Raw genomic sequence first — 23,980 nt, forward strand, 5'->3', positions numbered from 1 at the left:
TTTTTTTTTAAGGAATAAAAGTTTTTTACTGATAGAAAATCACTTAAAATGCAAATATTCCCCAGCCAGGGTGTTTATGATAGCAGGGTGGTTAATAAAATGAAGCAGTGTCAGTATAAAAATGTGCCGTCATATCATACAAGCCACATAGACAGTAGTGGGTTAACATTCATAATGTTGCTCTTAGGTTCTATTACTGTATTTTGCATGACTGAAAAATTGAGTCATTATATTCAGGAAGGTGGGAGATGAGTAAAAAAAAGGGGGGGGGATACATTTCCTTTGGCTGGTTTGATGTTTTTTTGTGTGTGCATGGACTTAGGAGTTTATAGTATTAAACTGGTAAGGCAGTTTTTGGTCCCAGACAGAATTTGGACTTTTAGATATACCATGAGGCATTTTTATACCTTATAGCAAGCCATTGCTGCTTTCTCCTAGGGGAAGAGAATGATACCTGCTTTTTACATGTTCTCCCCTGCATTTATTAAATGGGGAGCATAAAATTGGTCTCTTTTGGATGGACTATTCCTTTTGTCAGCAAATTTCTCTATGTCGGCAGTTTTACAGACTGCAGGGTTCAAACCCCAGAGCTAGCTGTGTGGGCGTGGTCCTATGGCTTACCCTCTCGGTGCTTCTGTTTCCTCATGTTTAAAATAGACATAATAATGTGACCGACCCTAAAGGGCCATCAGGAGGACCGGATGCAAAAGGTATGTGAATGGCACTTAGAACAGGAGACCTAGTAGGCAGCCGGCACCTGTTCAGGCCGTGATGGGGCATGGGGTGGCTCTTGTTCTCCGTTCTAGTCCATCAGTGGTCCTCAGCTGAGAATGCATGGCTGAACCACCTTTCCAAATAAAACAAAATACAGATACAAATACCTGCCCACCTATTCTCTACCACCACTACACACCCGTGTTCAATCAGAATCTCTGGGACCAGAGCCTCTGCCATAAAATCTATAGGTGATCCGGGCAGATGGCTTCTTCTGTGAAATCAGCCCTGCCAACGTTAGTCACGCCTGGCTTGGGGGGAAGCCTGCCCCCCAACACTGTTTATCTGCAGCAGTGGCTAATGTTCTGTGGAAGGAAGCCAGGAAGCACACCCTGCAATATCTGCTCACGTGGTCTAATTTGCCACACCAGAGCCCTGTGATTTGGGGTTTGTAGTGAAACTGTAGCCCGTCTGGCCAGTTTCCGAGTTTAGGTTTCACCTGTAAGAAAACTAAAACTCTGCATAGATGTGCACACCCTCCCCTGCAGAAGGCTCTCGGGGAAGCGAGGGGTTTCCTTGTGGAAAATGGGCACCAAATCCCAACAAATCCAGCAGAGCGGCCGCCTCGCTGTTGCCACGGCTGAGTTCTTTACTGTCATCACTGTTACTTAATTTTCATCTTGGTCCCGTTCTTTGTGTCTGTTCTGTTTTCTGATTTCTGGTTGCTACAGTGCTTCACTGTGCCCGTGCCTGGTGAGGCGTGGTGCTTTGTAATCAGTATGATAGAAATCTAGTAACCTCTTTAAAAATTGCCTCTGTGGGAAAGTTAATTTGTTGGGAGTTATAAGCAAGTCAGAAATTTCTAGTCTGCCGCAACACACATAAGCACAGAGGCTGAGTGGGTCCTTACTCACGTTTCTGCCGCACGTTTTCCTGCCTTACGACAGCGTGGAGGGATCTTGGGTCATGGTGATAAAATGTCCGGGCACCCTTTGCATCTCTGCACCCTGCCACAGCTGGTGACAGTTGGCTTGCAGATATGGCTCAAATCTGGAGTTTGACTTTTCCTCCATTTATAATTTTTATAGCCATATTTTGCACGTATTTGATTTTTCAAAATAAAATAACATACTGGATTCTACTAATTAAATAAAGCATTGCGTTGACACAATTACTTTAAAATATATAATGGCATGTTTAGGCCACCTGTGTGATTGAACACTTTTTATATGCATGTGTTTAGAGTGCTAATTTTTTCAAAATGGGAAAAACTAAAGTCCAAAGAGTTTATAACTTTCTTAAGGTCATTCCCTGATTTGGTGCTGGCCCGCAAATGAAGCCCAGGTCATTTTAAACTATAATTCTTGTCTGTTTTATGTCTACCACTGCTTTTGGTAATCAAAGACATAAAAATGTTTCATGTAATCTCCACAATTCATGTATATATGCATATATGCCAATATCATATTTAATTATAGGAGACATATATTAGGAATTCATATATGTGTATCAATTAGAAATATGTATATGATATGTATCTATAGGTATATAAATTCTTTCTTTGCTGGCTTCATTTAGAATTATTTTTATCATGCCCTTTCACTTGGATTAAATATTTTAAATTGCTTTTTATCACTTAGTATAGATTGAGTTCCTCTCTTCTTTCCCTTTGAGAACATTTATTCAAAATTTAAATATTGAGATTGGTTCAAGATGGCAGAGTAGAAGGACGTGCTCTCACTCCCTCATGCAAGAGCACCTGAATCACAACTAACTGCTGAACAATCATCGAAAGGAAGACACTGGAACTCACCAAAAAAGATACCCTACATCCAAAAACAAAGGAGAAGCCACACTGAGATGGTAGGAGGGGCGCAATCACAATAAAATCAAATCCCATAACTGCTGGGTGGGTGATTCACAAACTGGAGAACACTTATACCACAGAAGTCCACCCACTGGATTGAAGGTTCTGAGCCCCACGTCAGGCTTCCGAACCTGGGGGTCTGGCAATGGGAGGAGGAATTCCTAGAGAATCAGACTTTGCAGGCTAGCGGGATTTGATTGCAGGACTTTGACAGGACTGGGAGAAACAGAGACTCCACTCTTGGAGGGCACACACAAAGTAGTGTTCACATCGGGACCCAGGGGAAGGAGCAGTGACCCCAGGGGAGACTGAACCAGACCTACCTGCTAGTGTTGGAGGGTCTCCTGCAGAGGCAGGGGGTGGCTGTGTCTCACCATGAGGACAAGGACGCTGGCAGCAGAAGTTCTGGGAAGTACTCCTTGGCGTGAGACCCTCCCAGAGTCTACCATTAGCCCCACCAAAGAGCCCAGGTAGGCTCCAGTGTTGTGTTGCCTCAGGCCAAACAACCAACAGGGAGGGAACCCAGCCCCACCCATCAGCAGACAAGGGGATTAAAGTTTTACTGAGCTCTGCCCACCAGAGCAAAAGCCAACACTACTCGCCACCAGTCCCTCCCATCTGGAAACTTGCACAAGCCTCTTAGATAGCCTCATCCACCAGAGGGCAGACAGCAGAAGCAAAAAGAACTACAATCCTTCAGCCTGTGGAACAAAAACCACATTCACAGAAAGATAGACAAGATGAAAAGGCTATGTACCAGATGAAGGAACAAGATAAAACCCCAGAGAAACAACTAATTGAAGTGGAGATAGGCAGCCTTCCAAAAAAAGAATTCAGAACAATGATAGTGAAGATGCTCCAGGAGCTCGGAAAAAGAATGGAGGCGAAGATCGAGAAGATGCAAGAAATGTTTAACAAAGACCTAGAAGAATTAAAGAACAAACAAACAGAGATGAACAATACAGTAACTGAAATGAAGAATACACTAGAAGGAATCAATAGCAGAATAACTGAGGCAGAAGAACAGATAAGTGACCTGGAAGACAAAATGGTGGAATTCACTGCTGTGGAACAAGGTAAAGAAAAAAGAATGAAAAGAAATGAAGACAGCCTAGGAGACCTCTGGGACAACATTAAACGCAACAACATTCACGTTATAGGGGTCCCAGAAGGAGAAGAGAGAGAGAAAGGACCAGAGAAAATATCTGAAGAGATTATAGTTGGAAACTTCCCTAACATGGGAAAGGAAATAGCCACCCAAGTCCAGGGAGCGCAGAGAGTCCCATACAGGATAAACCCAAGGAGAAACATGCCGAGACACATAATAATCAAATTGGCAAAAATTAAAGACAAAGAAAAATTATTGAAAGCAGCAAGGGAAAAACGACAAATAACATAAAAGGGAACTCCCATAAGGTTAACGGCTGATTTCTCAGCAGAAACTCTACAAGCCAGAAGGGAGTGGCAGGACATATTTAAAGTGATGAAAGGGAAGAAACTACAATGAAGATTACTCTACCCAGAAAGGATCTCATTCAGATTCGATGGAGAAATCAAAAGCTTTACAGAGAAGCAAAAGCTAAGAGAGTTCAGCATCACCAAACCAGCTCTACAACAAATGCTAAAGGAACTTCTCTAAGTGGGAAACACAAGAGAAGAAAAGGACCTACAAAAACAAACCCAAAACAATTAAGAACACGGTAATAGGAACATACATACCGATAATTACCTTAAACGTGAATGGATTAAATGCTCCAGCCAAATGACACAGGCTCACTGAATGGATACAAAAACAAGACCCATATATATGCTGTCTACAAGAGACCCACTTCAGACCTAGGGACCCATACAGACTGACAGTGAGGGGATGGAAAAAGATATTCCGTGCAAATGGAAATCAAAAGAAAGCTGGAGTAACAATACTTATATCAGATAAAATAGACTTTAAAATAAAGAATGTTACAAGAGACAAGGAAGGACACTATATAATGATCAAGGGGTCAATCCAAGAAGAAGATATAACAATTATAAATATATATGCACCCAACATAGGAACACCTCAATACATAAGGCAACTGCCAACAGCTATAAAAGAGGAAATCGACAGTAATGCAATAATAGTGGGGGATTTTAACACCTCACTTATACCAATGGACAGATCATCCAAATAGAAAATTAATAAGGAAACACAAGCTTTAAATGATGCAATAGACCATATAGATTTAATTGATATTTAATTAAATATTCCATTCGAAACCAGCAGATTACACTTTCTTCTCAAGTGTGCACGGAACATTCTCCAGGATAGATCACATCTTGGGTCGCAAATCAAGCCTTGGTAAATTTAAGAAAATTGAAATCATATCAAGCATCTTTTCTGACCACAATGCTATGAGATTAGAAACCAATTACGGGGAAAAAAACGTAAAAAACACAAACACATGGAGGATAAACAATACGTTACTAAATAACCAAGTTATTATAAGTAACAAGTTACAGTAATCCAGACAGTGTGGTACTGGCACAAAAACAGAAATATAGATCAATGGAACAGGATAGGATGCCCAGAGATACGCCCATGCACTTATGGTCACGTTATCTTTGATAAAGGAGGCAAGAGTATACACTGGAGAAAAGACAGCCTCTTCAATAAGTGGTGCTGGGAAAACTGGACAGCTACATGTAAAAGAATGAAATTAGAACACGCCCTAACACCATACACAAAAATAAACTCAAAATGGATTAAAGACCTAAATGTAAGGCCAGACACTCTAAAACTCTTAGAGGAAAACATAGGAAGAACACTTTTTGACATAAATCACAGCAAGGTCTTTTTTGATGCACTTCCTAGAGTAATGGAAATAAAAACAAAAATAAACAAATGGGACCTAATGAAACTTGAAAGCTTTTGCACAGCAAAGGAAACTACAAACAAGGTGAAAAGACAACCCTCAGAATGGGAGAAAATATTTGCAAATGAAGCAACTGACAAAGGATTAATCTCCAAAATATATAAACAGCTCATGCAGCTCAATATTAAAAAAACAAACAACCCAATCCAAAAATGGGCAGAAGACCTAAATAGACATTTCTCCAAAGAAGACTTACAGATGGCCAAGAAGCACATGAAAAGCTGCTCAACATCACTGATTATTAGAGAAATGCAAGTCAAAACTACAATGAGGTATATCACCTCACACCAGTTAGAATGGGCATCATCAGAAAATCTACAAACAACAAATGCTGGAGAGGGTGTGGAGAAAAGGGAACCCTCTTCCACTGTTGGTGGGAATGTAAATTGGTTCAGCCACTATGGAGAACAGTATGGAGGTTCCTTAAAAAACTAAAAATAGAATTACCATATGACCCAGCAATCCCACTAGAAAACCATAATTCAAATCCCCTGAGAAAACCATAATTCAAAAAGAGTCATGTACCACAGTGTTCATTGCAGCACTGTTTACAATAGCCAGGACATGGAAGCAACCTAAATGCCCATCGACAGATGAATGGATAAAGAAGATGTGGCACATATATACAATGGAATATTACTCAGCCATAAAAAGGAACAAAATTGGGTCATTTGTAGAGACGTGAGTGGAACTAGAGCCTGTCATACAGAGTGAAGTAAGTCAGAGAGAAAAACAAATATCGTATATTAACGCATATATGTGGAACCTAGAAAAATGGTACAGATGAACTGGTTTGCAGGGCAGAAATAGAGACACAGATGTAGAGAGCAAATGTATGGACACCAAGGGGGGAAAGTGGCAGGGGTGGAGGTGGTGGTGGTGGGATGAACTGGGAGATTGGGATGGACATATATACACCAATATGTATAAGGTGGATAACTAATAAGAACCTGGTGTATAAAATAAATAAATAAAATTTTTTTAAAAATTTATTCTTATTCTTGTACAGATTCTTTCAGCAACCCCAAAGTCCTTTTGAATGGCTGTCTCAGTGATTTCCAAATTCTAGTTGAATCTTTCATTTGATTTAACATATTTGGTACTCTTCTTAATGGGGAACTAATAGAGAAAATAGTCTCGGGACAAATAAGCATTAAAGTCCTATCTATTTTAGGATACCAATAACAACGTCCTAAATGAATTGTGTGCTCACTAACCTTTGTGGCTTTGCCCCGAGTTATATTTTGAATGGCAGCTCAGGAACCCTTGCTAGCATTTGCAGCTTCAAAGTAATTAACTGCTCTTTCAGCCTGCCTATGTAAATGTCTTAGGATATACTGTGAAAGGCCCATTTCATGTCTTGGTTCAAGGAATCTCCTAATGATATAAATTGATGTTAAATCACTATGAGTTGAATCAAAACTATCTAAAGAAATGAAGAGCTAGCACAAAGTTGTAGTTTGTAAATAATAGGAACAATATTTTAGTAAATTTGCACTAAATTTATGGTCCCCCAAATAAAATTCATCTTTTAAGTGTCTTATTTAGACTCAGTCTCATGAGATTTCCCCAGCTATTTTAAAAGTCAGTATGACTTACCACACCTTGAATACGTTCAAGAAGAACAAAGATGCCCCAACCCAACAAAAGGAACTTGTGTTGCTGGTTTCTTGTTGGTCTAGGGATCTACCTGGTATCATCGTAGGGGCCAACCTCAGATGGGACCAGCTGTCGTGAGGTCCCCAGCAGCAGGAAACATGACAGGGAGCAACGGGTTATGTCTGCTATGGAGCAGACAGGTGCATATGCCAGTAAAAGAATAGCAGGCTTTATTTTACATGCATTTGTGTGAGCTAAATGAGGAGCTAAAAACCCACACCAAAAGGCCCAAACCACCTGCAGAAACATCCTTGAAAAAAATCACTAGGACTTAACATTTTCTCTGATGGAGATTCATGAAATAGAAATACATTATTTCATACAGTTATGTCCTTCCCTAATGTCATGTGTGGTGCCACTCACAGTGACACTGGCACATGGAACGCCTTTATTTGGTGCCTGGGGGGCCATTCAGCCGGCACCTGATACACTGTTGAAAACAAGATTGCCTCTCTCTCCTGCATCAGACAAAGATCCAGAAAAAGTCAGTCTCTGGTTTTCAACAATGAGAGAGACCTTCCTGGGTTGTAAAGAGTGTTTGCCATTTATTGCTTAGAGTTTTATCAAGCTGGGCATGACTTGTGCTTTGCTTTAGAGCTTTTCTTTCTATTCACTGCTTTAATAAGACTCATTACTGCAAGATCCCTGAACAGTGGCGGTGCTGGACTTTATCACCCCAAGTGCTCACTGCTCCTGGAGCAGAACGAGTCCATTGGGATGGCTTTTGGGGGGAAACGAGTCATCCTGGAAGTGCATTTATGATGAGATAAACTATAATTTCATCTGTGTTTTTCAAGTGATGATATCTTTGGAATACAAATATAAGGAGACTGAATTTAATGATATAACTAATACCTTGGGTGATTTTGAAGACACTCGGGGTTTTTTTTTGTTTTTTTTGTTTTTTTTACTCTTGACAATGGAGAGACTTCTAGAGCTTAATTACTACCACTTGAGAGAGTTTTCACAAGTTACTTTTAGTGCAAAAAAATCCTTTGGTGCCTGTGTAGCTGTTCGAGAAAAATGAATTGCATCCTAAAACAAACTGGGGATGTACCTACCTGAGCAGGCTTAGGTTTTAAAGATGGCTTATTTCACAGATGTGAACACTATGCAAACCTCCCTCAGTATGCTTTTTCGTATTAACCTGAGCAAAACCATTCTCATCAGTTCATTGCTGAAATGTTAATGTCTTCCCTGTTTTAGTAATTGACGTGCATTTAGCTCTTCTCAAGTGTCTGAAGGATGGCCTCCGGTTTGCCTTTCAGAGCCCCCTGTCCCCATCGCCCCCCCTCAGCTGGCCTCCGTGGGGGCCACCTACCTGTGGATCCAGCTCAACGCCAACTCCATCAATGGCGATGGGCCCATCGTGGCCCGGGAGGTGGAATACTGCACCGCCAGCGGGAGCTGGAGCGACCGGCAGCCAGTGGACTCCACGAGCTACAAGATCGGGCATCTCGACCCAGACACAGAGTATGAGATCAGCGTGCTTCTCACCCGGCCAGGGGAGGGCGGCACTGGTTCTCCTGGGCCCGCTCTCAGAACCAGAACCAAGTGTGCAGGTGAGTCCGGGGATGCTGGGACCGTTTGTCATTGTCTTCTGGGTTTTGACCTGCAACCTCCGTGCAGGTGGCTCACGCTTCCCTCAGCTCTGCTGGGACCCTGTCTGGGTACAAAAGGTCCCTTCACCTGTGGACAGCAACCCAGTAGCCTGTGGACTTCAAACCTCAAGGCTTCATATCTCTCAGGAGGCCTCCGCCCCCTTTTCCCCCGTTCTTAATTTACACCTTCCTAGGAGTATCACCTAATTCATACGGGAATCATCCCAAAGTTGACAGAAACTGTTTGCTTTAATGATGTCTGCTCATAGGTCAACGCCTCTCATCTGGGTCCCTTTGTTTTTATGTTCCCCATTGATGTGCTTGTAGCCTCGAGGGCCTTTGGAAGGCTAGATTCCATCTTAGCGATAGCTTTAAAGCTGTGTTTTTATGGACGGATATTGAATGGAGGTGCTGCTTGCCGATGACATGGGACCCATTTGTAAAATAAGCCAGGGTGATTTGTGGACTGCACGCCGGCTTTAAATTCTTAGATGATAAAGTTCTAATTGACTGTGCAGAGCCCGCTCTGTGGGTTGATGGAGAGAGAAATGCAGAGTCTTATAAAAATCAGACCCTAAAGAAAGAGCCTGTTACAGGTTCGAGTGCTGTTTCTGTCTGGCTGCTCTCGGGTCGGAAGTAGAGAGAAATAACAGGTTGGGATACTGAAGTGTTCTTTCATCCTTTAAATGCAGATTCTTGCACTGAATTGAGGGCTGAATTGAGGGCTGAAAAATTTCTCCAGAAATTTTTATGGAGATAATTGATTCTTCGGGTGGCATTATTTAAGAGGACACTTATCAGTAGGTTTCGTTTCCTCTTAAGTTTTTAAAGTACTCAGAGCGCAGTCTAACCCTGTCTGGTAGGAGAAATGATTAAGCCTTAACAATGGTAACTGCTTCATTCTTTCTTCATAATTTGGCATGTATGGTTTCGAAAAGCCCAAAGCTCATGGAAAAAAGTTATTTTTGTAAAACTATTTTTGTTAGAAGAGGGAACAGGACCCTTTCTCTTCTTCGGGTATGTGCTGTTGGGCCTGCCTTGTCCACCCAGGTCTGTTTCCCAAGTCCCACGCCCCCACGGTCATATCACGCTCAGCGCAGAGCCTCTGGTCTAAGAACTGTGGTGATTCCCACAGCCGCCATGGGCGGTCTGAGGAGAAAGGAGTTTGACAACACTTTCTCTTCCTCACTTCTCTACACCATGTCACCTCCTCTCTCTCTTTAACTGAATAAAATTTCCCTGCCTTTTTTGAAATAATTTATCATCTGTCGTAATGCAAACAATAGCTGTGTAACACTGTATCTATCACTTTACACTATAAGAATTGCTTTCAAATCTGTTATTTATTTTATAACTGCCTCCTGAAGTCTCTGGGGCCAATACTGTGACACCCTTACTAGGGGCGGGGAAATAGAAACCCCTGTGGTCCTCCACGCATGCTCTGTGAGCAATAAGTTTGTGTTCTTTCACTTCAGCGTTATTTTGAGGAATCCTGTTTGGGGACATGGTGCTAGATCGTCTTCCTTTCTCTCCAAAAGAAGGTTAGAATCCCATTGTCTAGGCTGGAGAAAGGATCCAATCTGTCATTCTAGTCACTGACAACCCCACCTACCTATTGTTTTCAGTTCTGTTCTTTTGTCTTTTCTCCTGGTTTTGTGCCTGTACATTTCAGGTATCAACATGATTATTATCTACATTTCCCCTAAATATAAGGCATGCAGCTCTGTTTTCAAGAAGTCTTTTTGTTACAGCTGCATGATGTGTAAATGTAGAAACTTTCATAGTAGAATGGCAGTCCTTTTCTAAAACATTAAAACCAATCCTGAATGGATATTTGCATGCCAGCCCTGTGCCTTAGAGGTTTAATCTCACTTAAGCAAGGAAGCCTGATGAGAAAGCAGGCTTTTTCCTCTTACCATTTGTAACCTGCCGTGGACACTGTTGCACACCTGTCCTGCACGGGGATTGAGCATTTTTGAAAAAGCTGTGGTCGAACAAGTCAATCTTAGGAAATAGAAATATGTTAGGTGAGAGGGTCAAAGCTAGAAATGAGAGGGGGAGATGCTGGGTGGGTGAGGAAAGAGAAGTTGAATGAGCCTTTTACTGTCGGAAGAAATACAGTTTCACCCTTTGTTGAACTGAGACTTTTGAGAAAATCTGCGGGAGAGCTTGTTGACTGCTCAGGTGAGCCGTGTGAAATCGTGGTATGCAGGACGGAATGAAAAGGGGGAAGGTGGCTGCTATACACTCTAGACTGAAAAATGTGCTAACGGTCCCGGCCTCTTCCTCAGATGGTTCGCAAGCGTTTAGGGTTCAGAAAGAGCAAGTCACGGATCTCAAAACCTGAGAGAGACACTGAGCGTTCTGCAAAGCAGATGGAAGATGGAAAATGGCCTTGGCCAGGCATGAACAGTGGATGAATCTAATAGGGTGACAGGTAGTAGGAATAATTGGGCATCCATCCCGTGTGGTTTAAAAGGCCAAGAATATGTGTCTGGAATTAGAGTAATAAAATTTAGCAGCAGCACATATTAAAAAAGAGATTGAGGATTAGATTTAAATACATATGCATCTACAGAATGGTCCATATTCTGCTAATCACTCTGTACTGCTGTTGCCTCACCACCCCCTCCAAAAAACAAAAACAAAAAACAAACAAACAAAAAACCCTAATATAAGTGTAGGTTGCATTAAGAAAGCAAAGCCTATGTTGTAGGTGGTGATAGTCTTTTTCTGCCAGTGCTGGGAAGCCTCCCTATTATTGTCACACTTACTTCTGGTCCCCACATTTTAAGAGAGAAAGCACAGAATAGACTGTGCTCAAGGGAAAGCACCCAGGATAGGAAATGTTCTGGAACTTTGCTCAACCAACGAGGAATGATGGAAGAATTGAGAAAGAGGATGGGGACGAGCAGGGTGTCTGTGCAGATTTGACAAGAGCTAAGTCATGCATAATGAGTTTCCAGTGGCTGGTGGGTTCAGGCAGAACCTGGCGTTGCAGAAGGAGATTCTGTAGTCACGAGAGGATTGAGCTGGCTGAACCTGAAGGCCTCTTCAACATGAAGAGTCTATGTTCTCTTTCTAATGAAATGATCCAGTGTATATTTCTACCCTGACCGTCTCGGAGTTCACTTTTATTTTATCCTTTTCCAAATTCTCCCTAATCATGCGTATCGAGTGTTCTGCTGGGCATTGGAGGTCTGTGATGACGTTTGCAAAAATCTGAGCAAACGGGGGAAAACCACTGAGTTTTTCATACAGCTAAACAGGTTAAATTTGAAAGACTGACTCTTATTCTGAGCTTCCCGCCTGGTTTTGTGCTAAAATATCACTTTCATGAAATGCCAGTGCCTGAGGATACTACAGCTGGAGTCAGCAGTTGAGAATTTGGGCTCTGGCACGAGGCTGCCTGCGTTTGAGTCCTGGCTCTGCATAGAGCTAGACATGTGACCTTGGGAAGACTTCGTACATTCTCTGAGTTTCTCGTCTTATCTATGAAACAGCGGTGATAATAATAGTGTTGTATCTCGTAGTGTGGCTGTGAAGCCTGAAGGAGCTAATGTGCATGTAAGGTGCCTAGGACAGAACCTTACACATAACAAGTAGTCAATACAAGTTAACTGCCCGTGGCGAAAAAAAAATTATCGTTTAACATTTTCATTCAAAAGAATTAGATGTTGGCAACCTGATTTTGTTGACTTAGATTACTTATCTGGTAAATCGAAAATCGGAGGGATACAGTTTTATATTTGGACTCAGAGAATCCCCTGCAGTTGGGCATTGCATCCATGGCAGACGCCATTCTCTGATTCTTTTTCTATCAAATCTGTTTCTTTTGGACAAGCTCTGTTTTCATTTCGGTGCTGCACCCATGGGGCCTGTCCTATCACGCTGGGGTGACACCCACGAAACCGTATTTCATTTCATGCATTGAAATGGAAAGATCACTGTTTATGACCCATCTCTGCGCTCTGGAATTGATTTTCATGTGTGGCTTGTAGATGCGATCTCATCACCTGGTCATATTTCTTTCAAGAATCGTACGGGAACACACTGCCAGACCTCTTGCTTCTTATGCTTCTGAAAATTATTTTCAGATATATGCACAGGCTCTTGCACGTGTGACCCTGATCAAATCACTTGGCTTCTCTGATTCTCCAAATAGGGGCCCTCGACACCTGCCCTGATAATATCAAAGGTGTTTTTGAAGATCGGATTAGACATTATCTCTAAAGGTATTTTACACATGAGAAAAGGCCCTGCCGACATGGGATATTAAAAATGATTATAGTCAGGAGCTACTTTGAAGATTTATACACATATCTACTTATTTTTCAACTTTGCATTTCAGCTATAGTTGGGGAACCTCAGAGAGCTGAAATTATTTCAGTATCCAGTGAAGCAAAATGTAATTTAGTTTGTGTTTTGTATTATATCTTATATCCTTATAATTATGTGCAGCCTGTATATCACAAGTCATTAACTGGTAGCTACTTGAAAAAGAGAAATGGGTGATGCTGTTAGCTTGATTTTCACAGTGGACTTTTTAAGTGCTTATTTGGGGATATCGCTTTTTATGTATCCTGGTTATTGTTTAACTGTGGTTAAGTGGCTTGCTAATAACTGGCACCAGGAGTTAGAACAGGATGATGGTAAACTAATGACTTAACAATTAAGGTTGGTGAGAGTGAGAAAAAGCTGAACTGAAACGTGTTCTTTAGAATTAATATAACTAAAAATATTTGAAAAAAGAATGATTGCACTGTTTAAAATTTCTATGCATAAGAAATTTATTAAGCACCCATATTTGTAAGGCACTGTTCCAGGCCCTAAGGGCAGAACAACAAGACGAGATCTGGCCTTCAGAGCTGATATATTTGGGGGTATTGGAGGGAGGAATTGTACAGGCAATAAATAAATAAATATATGTACATGTTTGTATATGTAAATATATGTATATTACATACACACACATATATAATATCATAAATGCTATGAAGAGAAATAGAGAAAGAGATAGAGAATGGAAAGGTAGGATTTTTTTTATTAGATTATTTTTTATTTCTAATCGTGCTAAAATAACCTAACATAAAATTTACCTTCTTAACCATTTCTAAATGTACGGTTCAGTAGCGTTCCGTACACTCAGTCAATCTCCAAGACTTTTTCATTTTGCAAAACTGAAACTCCATACCCCTTCCCCCCACTTCCCCCCTGGCAACCCCCATTCTACTTTCTGTCTCTATGAGTTTGATGGCTCGAGGTCCCTCATGTAAGTGGAATCGTTCAGAATTTGTCCTTTTGTGCCTGGCTTATTCACTTAGCATAATGTCTTCAAGGTTCATCCCTATTGTAGCATGTGTGATTGCACCTTTGTAATTACTCTGGTAATGTTGTTTGGTGTATACTTAGTTTATGGGATTCTTTGTAAACCCCTTTGAGACTTTAAGCAATTGCATTGGTTTTCAATGAATAATTCTCAAAGTTTAAAAACGCTTTATCTTTCTGACTTGTGGAAATCTTGCCTCCTAGAGCAGGTGGTAATGCTGTGTTTCCAGAGAGTTCAAGTATATGCATATAAGTGCTACATCAGGATGGTATAGCCATCCCATCAACAGACAGCCTTCTGTTTGTCAAGAATAACGAGTGAGATAAGAAATTGGAGGGTTTTTTAAAATAATGAACCATTCTTTTAAACTAGTAAGGGGGGGTACATTTTATATTTGTAGAGAGGTATATGTTTGTTCTGTATATGCCTATTTAGAACCTTTTCTGTGACTGTAATAAGAACTTCGATTGTGTGTTACTTTAAAATGCATTTTTGTTCTACTTGGGATTTGATAAACACAGTTATAGCTACCTTGTCTGTCCTACTTGCAGTGACACGACAGATGGGCCATACTCTTCATCTACTTCAAGTCACTTCACCTTCCATTGCTCTGTGGCCTGTGAGAGAGTGAATTTATGCTCAGCCTATGGTGGTGTACATTTTTGTGCATCTCCTGTTCTTTGCGATGGTGGTTGTACTGCTGCCCTAGAACAAATGTATTTGTGTAGCTCTCTCCTGCCTTTGCCACGTGCTTGGATGGCCGTGGGGAATGTTCCATTGACTACAAGTTAATGTTCCGTGATGTCTCTTACCATATACCCTGAGACCATCTTTAACATGCTTTATGTAGCAACACGCCCTGTGCTACCAGGCCTAGTCTAAATCTCACTAGATTTAGGTTAATATTGGTTTTGGAGTATTAATTCGCCATGTTTGCTAAATGTGACACAGGAGTGACTTGTTTTATTTTATTTTTAATTTTTATTGGAGTATAGTTGATTTACAACGTTGTGTTAGTTTCAGGTGTACAGCAAAGTGAATCAGTTATACATATACATATATCCACTCTTTTTTAGATTCTTTTCCCATATAGGCCATACACAGTATTGAGTAGAGTTCCCTGTGCTATATAGTAGGTTCTTATCCGTTATCTATTTTATATATAGTAATGTGTATATGTCAATCCCAATCATTTTAAATACTCTTGAATGGGATTCGCATATGGGAAATGGAAAGTGATGGGTTTCTTGGCAACAGAGCCTTCCATGAAGCCCAAATTGCGTGATACCTGCATTACACTGAAGGCCGACCACTCTGTGTCTATTTATTTATTATTCTTAGTTCCTCTTGTGGGGGCAAAAGAGACAATCTGTTTGGGATGGGTCTGATCTGAATTTAAACCCTGTCAAAACTTGATTTGTTTTCTTCCTAAATCAAGGGTAGCCAGATTTGTCTTTTCTGTACAGAACTGTTGCTGGCATTGCAGTACGTCTTTGGACCCGCACGGATCACCCACAGGCACTGGGGGGCAGGTGGGAGCCCATCTAAGACCTGGCAAAGGCTGAGATTCAGAATGAATACAGGCCAAGACCTCATTGGATGGAACATAATTTATTTTTCATTTAAGTTTATTTACCAGGGAAAAAAATTAAAGTGTGGTAATTCTAATTCTAAAAGAGCTCTGCCAAAGGGCAACAGGTTTTTTTAATGCATTTCCAACATATTAAACCATTGAATGGTTTAATGTGACTTCCCTGGTGGTGCAGTGGTTAGGAATCCACCTGCCAATACAGGGGACACAGGTTTGAGCCCTGGTCCGGGAAGATCCCACATGCCGCAGAGCAACTAAGCCTGTGCTCCACAACTACTGAGCCTGCACTCTAGAGCCCGCGAGCCACAACTACTGAGGCTGAGTGCCACACGTTAAACCAGTTCCAACACATTAAACCATTAAAACCTTTCTTTTTTTTTTTAAATTTTATTTTATTTATTGTTCTATACAGCAGGTTCTTATTAGTTATCTATTTTATACATATTAGTGTATATATGTCAATCTCAATCTCCCAGTTCATCCTCCCCCCCCACCCTGCTTTCCCCCCTTGGTGTCCATACATTTGTAAGAACCTTTCTTAATTATAAACATTAAAAGGATATTAAAAAGTATCTGCCCTATTAGTCTGCAGATGTAAATACATGGCATTGGGGAGTGCATCGCAATTGGGCAGAGGACAGGTGCAGAGCAGCAACGTGGCACCTTTTTTATTATAATATATTCAGTCCCTGCCTTACAGGCTTTCGTGCCCCAGAGGCTGTAATACCCAAACCTGAAACCCTGCCTTTAAACACTGAGTCAGCACTTTCCCCGTGTCTGAGCCCTGAGGCCATGGCGGGGGAGGAGGGGGATAGGGTTAGAACTACTGGAGCAACTCTGTATGAGAGGCTTGGAAAGGCCTCTAGGAAGACCAGACAGATGGAGGTGGTTGCTTTCAGAGTCCTCGTTATCCTCCCTCTGTGACTCTTAAGTGCCCTGGTAGTTCTAGAAGGTGCCAAGCAGGCCCCTTGACAGTGAAGAGTGAGCATTGCTAACAGACTTCTAGGTGTGAGGTTGAAGCCTTTGTAGGCAGCTCCCTGTGTAGCTTTGAATGCCCTGAGGAGGCAAAGAAATTTAAGAGAGAGCTCCGGAGATTATCAGTCAGTGGCTGTGGCTTCCCTCTGGGCCATTTGACACTGAAAAAAATCACAGAACCCACCGGGCTGCGTTTTGTATGTCTTATCAACGAAGGGCTTGACCAAATTCCTGGTTCTAGTGCTCGTATCCCATCAGTCTCTGTCAGAGGGGCTTTGCTGTCATAGAGAAACATCCTTGTGGTCAGGATTAGTCCCCTATTAAGTACTGACTCCAGCATGTCGAGTGAGCCTAAGGCCACCAGAAGGCTTAAGGATGCTTCTGCTTCCCACAGCAGTATCTTCTAGAAAGAGGAAGACGCCCACTAAATCTTAACCTGGGCAGTTTTTAAAGAGACCCTGGGTCATCTAAATCTTTCCCCAAATCTCTAATATATTAAAAAAAAAAAAAATTAGTACTGAGAATGAAATTTTTAGTTTTTATTAGAGCAAATGCCTTAGTTCCTTCTCAAACTTGTGATTCAGTAGAGTTCTATTTTGTGGCCTCTATGTAAGCATTTCTCATAGACTGGGCCCCCTGCATAATCAATATGCACTGCTTACTTGGGTTTTTTGTTAAGACTCAGGGCATGACTGAACATTCTAAATTGCCTTCGTGAATATTTCGGATATATCCAGAGAAGACAGTGTCCATTGGTTAACTTCTTTCACTTTAAAGTTTGCCTGACTTGGGGTGAGTGCTGCTTCTGACACTAACAGCTAAAAAATATCTCAACAAATTACTAAACCTAGGAACCTAAGTTTCTAATAATTCTAGTCTGTTTTCTACCAATACCAGCACCTTCTTCATAGCACTGTTGGGAGACTTAAATGTGCTAAATGCATGAGAAATGGTTAGCAGAGAACTTCGGTCACTCTGAAGTCTGAGTATCGGATTGGCCAAAAAGTTCGTTCGGGTCTTTACATACTATGTTGAGGAAAACCCAATAGGTCTGCTAGCAAATTCTGATAAAACGAATAACACTTCTTGCGACTGAGGATACACACTATTATGGCAAAATCTTCCAATAGGACGTTTAAGCTGGTCAGCTGGGTTTAGGTTGACACACTCATCAAATTGCAGTTTGCTTTAAGTAAAACAAAAAATAGATGTACGTCCTCAAGCTAATGTCCAAAGCTGTTGCAATATTCACTGGAACCTGGGAAAACGGTGCATTTTTGACTCTTTTCCCGTGTTGTCAGGAAAAAGCACAGTGACCTAAAGTCCCTGAAGGGTGGCAAAGAAACAGGATAACTGTGAAGGCTTTATTCACGTGTGAGGCGTCAGTCTGCAGTGGTGGTTGCCGTTATTAGTGACCCGGTGAGTGTTTTTGACACGTTAGCCCTTGGAAGAGCACTGCCCCAGGCCCTAACACCTCTGAGTTTGCTGAGAACACACAAAGCCTGACAAGCACAGTGTGATTAGAGCAGTAAGGCAGCCTCTCACTGTGGTGGAGGCATCCTGGTGGACGTCTTCCCCTTTGCCCATTTACCTGCAGACATCAGGAAGGTATATAAGACCCTCATGGTATGAGATTGGAGGTGAGGGTCCTGATGCTGTGGATATAAGGGCTGAAGTGTGCACAGGTAAATTCTTCCCCTGTGGACTGCTTCTGAGACAGGCCCTACCTGGCTTCTGAGCCCCTGACCCAAGAGCAGAAAGAACTAGTCTCAGTATGGCCTTTGTCTTCAGGACATTTCAGGAAAAGCTCACGCACCCTTAACTCGCCAGGTTCGCTCTGGGTTTGTGCCTCAAACGCAGCAAATCCAATTTCACGAATTGGGAAATAGATGGATTTTATCTTTGACCTCATAGGTCCCGTGTGCTTCTATCCATCTTGCCTGGGCAGGCTCAGATTCATCCTCCTTTTATCACACCAGCTCTCAGCTCATTTGTCCTCTTTAATGTGGATGGATAACTCATTGGAACACATTCAGTGGCATTTGGGCTCCGATTAGAACTTGCCTGCTTCATCTGTAAGGATAATGTCGCTCCCGTTGTTAAAAACTAAATTAAAAAGAAGTAAAATAAATGAGAGCTAAAACTTGCAGAGTGATAACAACAGATTATGAAAGCTTGATGATATGTCACAATTTCAGTTTATGAGGGTTAACCACATTCCTGTGTTTGGGTAATATTTTTATAAATTAATTTTAAGAATACAAAGAACCGGTAATTGCATTACCTATTAGAATAAATTTTGAGTGAATAGAAAGCTTTAAAAATGAATAATGCATATAAATGAAATTAAAACTACAAATAGCAGAAATTTTATTAGGAAGTATGGTTATACCTATTATTAAAATAAGAAAGATAATAGAACAGTTTGAGATCAAGATTGCTGATCTTCCATCCATGTTATTACCTTTGTAGAATGAGTAATATAAGTAATATAACTACTCAGGTAAAATATTTCTATTGACCAAATAGCAGTATTTCTTTCTTACAGATCTAGACAAATGACTATAGACATGGATTTATAGCTGGCATTGAAAACTCTTTCTAGTATATATTAGCAGTAGAAAAGATACAGGTATTAACATATATTTCCATTAGGTGTTATATATTGTTACATATTTACTATTCTTTAGCTAGACTATATTGCTCTTAAGTTGGATCATAAATTCATCATACATAACATTTTATTTGTTAATGTTCGTAGCTTGTTGATGATCTATTTTAATTACTGAATTCATAGGTACCATATAAGAAGGTAAAAAATATGGAAATATATAGTGAAGAAGGTCATAGATTTCCTCATCTTTCTTTCAGTTCCTTTCTTGGGGATAATACTTGGGTGTTTATCTTTGCACATCTCTCTATGCCCATTTAGACATATAAGTATCAATCTATGTCCCAGGTCTGTTACTTACTAGTTCTAACAACGTGATATTATATTGTACGTAAGGTTCTGCAGTGTGATTTCACATCAGTCAATACTCTCTGAACATCTCTATAGTGGCTGGAGTCCAGTGCAGTATTTATATATCTTTAACTCACTCTTAGGACTAGCTACTTATTATTATGAAATATGGATACCCTAATTATTCAGCCCTTCCCCCTTTTGATGGATAATCACTGTTGTTTTTTCTATTAAAAAGAATATTTCAGTAAATATCTATAAATGTATCTGCTTTTTTTATTTTTTACTTCTGTAGGTTACAGTTTTCAGATAGAATTGGTGGGCCAAAGATACATGCATTTAAGATTTTAGTAGAGGTCACATTACTTTCCAGAAGGTTCTAGCAAGTTAAACTCCATCAGCAAAGTGTGAGAATGTTAGTTTCTAGACATGCTTTTGAGATTGCGTATTAATGATCTTTTACAATTTATCAATTTACCAGTTTAGAAATGGTGTGTTACTATATTAATTTGCATTTTACTATTTTTCATGTGTGTATTGACTGTATATTTTTTTTAACATCTTTATTGGAGTATAATTGCTTTACAGTGTTGTGTTAGTTTCTGCTGTATAACAAAGTGAATCAGCTATATGCATACATATATCCCCATATCCCCTCCCTCTTGCACCTCCCTCCCACCCTCCCTATCCCACCCCTCTAGGTGGTCGCAAAGCACCAAGCTGATCTCCCTGTGCTATGCAGGTGCTTCCACTAGCTGTCTGTTTTACATTTGGTAGTGTATATATGTCAATGTTACTCTCTCACTTCGTCCCAGCTTACCCTTCCCCCTCCCAGTGTCCTCTAGTCCATTCTCTACGTCTGTGTCTTTATTCCTGTCCTCCCCCTAGGTTCATCAGAACCATATTTTTTCTTTTAGATTCCATATATATGTGTTAGCATATGGTATTTGTTTTTCTCTTTCTGACTTACTTCACTCTGTATGACAGACTCTAGGTCCATCCACCTCACTACAAATAACTCAATTTCATTTCTTTTTATGGCTGAGTAATATTCCATTGTATATATGTGCCACATCTTCTTTATCCATTCATCTGTTGATGGGCACTTAGCTTGCTTCCATGTCCTGGCTATTGTAAATAGAGCTGCAGTGAACATGGTGGTACATGACTCTTTTTGAATTATGGTTTTCTCAGGGTATATGCCCAGTAGTGGGGTTGCTGGGTCATATGGTAGTTCTATGTTTAGTTTTTTAAGAAACCTCCATACTGTTCTCCATAGTGGCTGTACCAGTTTACACTCCCACCAACAGTGCAAGAGGGTTCCCTTTTTTCCACACCCTCTCCAGCATTTATTGTTTGTAGACTTTTTGATGATGGCCATTCTGACCAGTGTGAAGTGATACCTCATTGCAGTTTTGATTTGCATTTCTCTAATGATTAGTAATGTTGATCATCCTTTTACGTGTTTGTTGGCAATCTGTATATCGTCTTTGGAGAAATGTCTATTTAGGTCTTCTGCCCATTTTTGCATTGGGTTTTTGTTTTTTTGATATTGAGCTGCATGAGCTGCTTGTATATTTTGGAGATTAATCCTTTGTCAGTTGCTTCATTTGCAAATATTTTCTCCCATTCTGAGGGTTGTCTTTTTGTCTTGTTTATGGTTTCCTTTGCTGTGCAAAAGCTTTTAAGTTTCATCAGGTCCCATTTGTTTATTTTTGTTTTTATTTCCATTTCTCTAGGAGATGGGTCAAAAGGGATGTTGCTGTGATTTATGCCATAGAGTGTTCTGCCTAGTTTTCCTCTAAGAGTTTTATAGTGTCTGGCCTTACATTTAGGTCTTTAATCCATTTTGAGTTTATTTTTGTGTATGGTGTTAGGGAGTGTTCTAATTTTATTCTTTTACATGTAGCTGTCAAGTTTTCCCAGCACCACTTACTGAAGAGGCTGTCTTTTCTCCATTGTATACTCTTACCTCCTTTATCAAAGATAACGTGACCATATGTGCGTGGGTTTATCTCTGGGCTTTCTATCCTGTTCCATTGATCTATATTTCTATTTTTGTGCCAATACCATACTGTCTGGATTACTGTAGCTTTGTAGTATAGTCTGAAGTCAGGGAGCCTGATTCCTCCAGCTCTGTTTTTCTTTCTCAAGATTGCTTTAGCTATTTGGGGTCTTTTGTGTTCCCATACAAATTGTGAAATTTTTTGTTCTAGTTCTGTGAAAAATGCCATTGGTAGTTTGACAGGGATTGCACTGAATCTGTAGATTGCCTTGGGTAGTATCGCTGTTTTCACAGTGGTGATTCTTCAAATCCAAGAACATGGTATATCTCTCCATCTGATGTATCAACTTTGATTTCTTTCATCAGTGTCTTATAATTTTCTGAATACAGTACTTTGGTCTCCTTAGGTAAGTTTATTCCTAGGTATTTTATTCTTTTTGTTGCAGTGGTAAATGGGAGTGTTTCCTTAATTTCTATTTCAGATTTTTCATCATTAGTGTATAGGAATGCAAGGGATTTATGTGCATTAATTTTGTACCCTGCTACTTTACCAGATTCATTGATTAGCTCTAGTAGTTTTCTGGTAGCATCTTTAGGATTCTCTATGTATAGTATCATGTCATCTGCAAACAGTGACAGTTTTACTTCTTGTTTCCCAATTTGGATTCCTTTTATTTATTTTTCTTCTCTGATTGCTGTGGCTAAAACTTCCAAAACTGTGTTGAATAATAGCGGTGAGACTGGGCAACCTTGTCTTGTTCCTGGTCTTAGAGGAAATGCTTTCAGGTTTTCACCATTGAGAACAATGTTGGCTGTGGGTTTGTCATATATGGCCTTTATTATGTTGACATAAGTTTCCTCTATGCCCACTTTCTGTAGGGTTTTTATCATAAATGGGTGTTGAATTTTGTGAAAAGCTTTTTCTGCATCTATTGAGATGATCATATGGTTTTTCTCCTTCAATTTGTTAATATGGTGTATCACATTGAGTGTTTTGCGTATATTGAAGAATCCTTGCATTCCTGGGCTAAACCCCACTTGATCATGGTGTATGATCCTTTTAATGTGCTGTTGGATTCTGTTTGCTGGTATTTTGTTGAGGATTTTTACATTTATATTCCTCAGAGATATTGGCCTGTAGTTTTTTTTTGTGACATCTTTGTCTGGTCTTGGTGTCAGGGTGATGGTGGCCTCGTAGAATGAGTTTGGGAGTGTTCCTCCTTCTGCTATATTTTGGAAGAGTTTGAGAAGGATAGGTGTTAGCTCTTCTTTAAATGTTTGATAGCATTCACCTCTGAAGCCATCTGGTCCTGGGCTTTTGTTTGTTGGACGATTTTTTTTTTTTTTTTTTAATTTATTTATTTATTTATTTTTGGCTGTGCTGGGTCTTCGGTTCGTGCGAGGGCTTTCTCTAGTTGCGGCAAGTGGGGGCCACTCTTCATCGCGGTGCGGGGACCGCTCTTCATCGCGGTGCGCGGGCCTTTCACTATCGCGGCCCCTCCCGTTGCGGGGCACAGGCTCCAGACGCGCAGGCTCAGCAGCTGTGGCTCACGGGCCCAGCTGCTCCGTGGCATGTGGGATCTTCCCAGACCAGGGCTCGAACCCGTGTCTCCTGCATTAGCAGGCAGATTCTCAACCACTGCGCCACCAGGGAAGCCCTGTTGGACGATTTTTAATCACAGTTTCAATTTCAGTGCTTATGATTGGTCTGTTTATATTTTCTGTTTCTTCCTGGTTCAGTCTTGGAAGGTTTTGCTTTTCTAAGAATTTGTCCATTTCTTCCAGGTTGTCCATTTTATTGGCATATGGTTGCTTGTAATAATCTCTCATGATCCTTTGTATTTCTGCAGTGTCAGTTGTTACTTCTCCTTTTTCATTTCTAATTCTGTTGACATGAGTCTTCTCCCTTTTTTTCTTGATGAGTCTGGCTAATGGTTTATCAATTTTGTTTATCTTCTCAAAGACCCAGCTTTTAGTTTTATTGATCTTTGCTATTGTTTCCTTCATTTCTTTTTCATTTATTTCTAATGTGATCTTTATGATTTCTTTCCTTCTGCTAACTTTGGGGTTTTTTGTTCTTCCTTCTCTAATTGCTTTAGGTGTAAGGTTAGGTTGTTTGAGATGTTTCTTGGGATAGGATTGTGTTGCTATAAACTTCCCTCTTAGAACTGCTTTTGCTGCATCCCATAGGTTTTGGTTGACTATATTTTTAATCATCAGATTATCTATTTCTGTCTTTAGGATGCTATTCGAATCGTTTCCTTTTCAATTTGTAGGAGTCTTTTATATAGTAGTGTTATTAACCACTTGTCTGTTACATGTTTTCTAAATATTTTCCCTCATTCTACCATTTGTTTTTTGACTT

The 23,980-nt window shown here is 40.5% G+C and overlaps 1 protein-coding gene across 1 annotated transcript in view; it reads left to right on the plus strand.

Moving 5' to 3' along the window:
* Positions 1–23,980, plus strand: part of PTPRM (protein tyrosine phosphatase receptor type M) — a 763,379-nt gene that overhangs the window by 331,197 nt on the left and 408,202 nt on the right. Inside the window, exon 7 of the mRNA XM_057526667.1 lies at positions 8,421–8,714. Within this exon, the coding sequence (XP_057382650.1) occupies positions 8,421–8,714 (294 nt within the window). The remainder of the gene's footprint in view (positions 1–8,420; positions 8,715–23,980) is intronic.

This window comes from Balaenoptera acutorostrata, chromosome 13 (assembly GCF_949987535.1).
Source record: "Balaenoptera acutorostrata chromosome 13, mBalAcu1.1, whole genome shotgun sequence".
NCBI lineage: Eukaryota > Metazoa > Chordata > Mammalia > Artiodactyla > Balaenopteridae > Balaenoptera > Balaenoptera acutorostrata.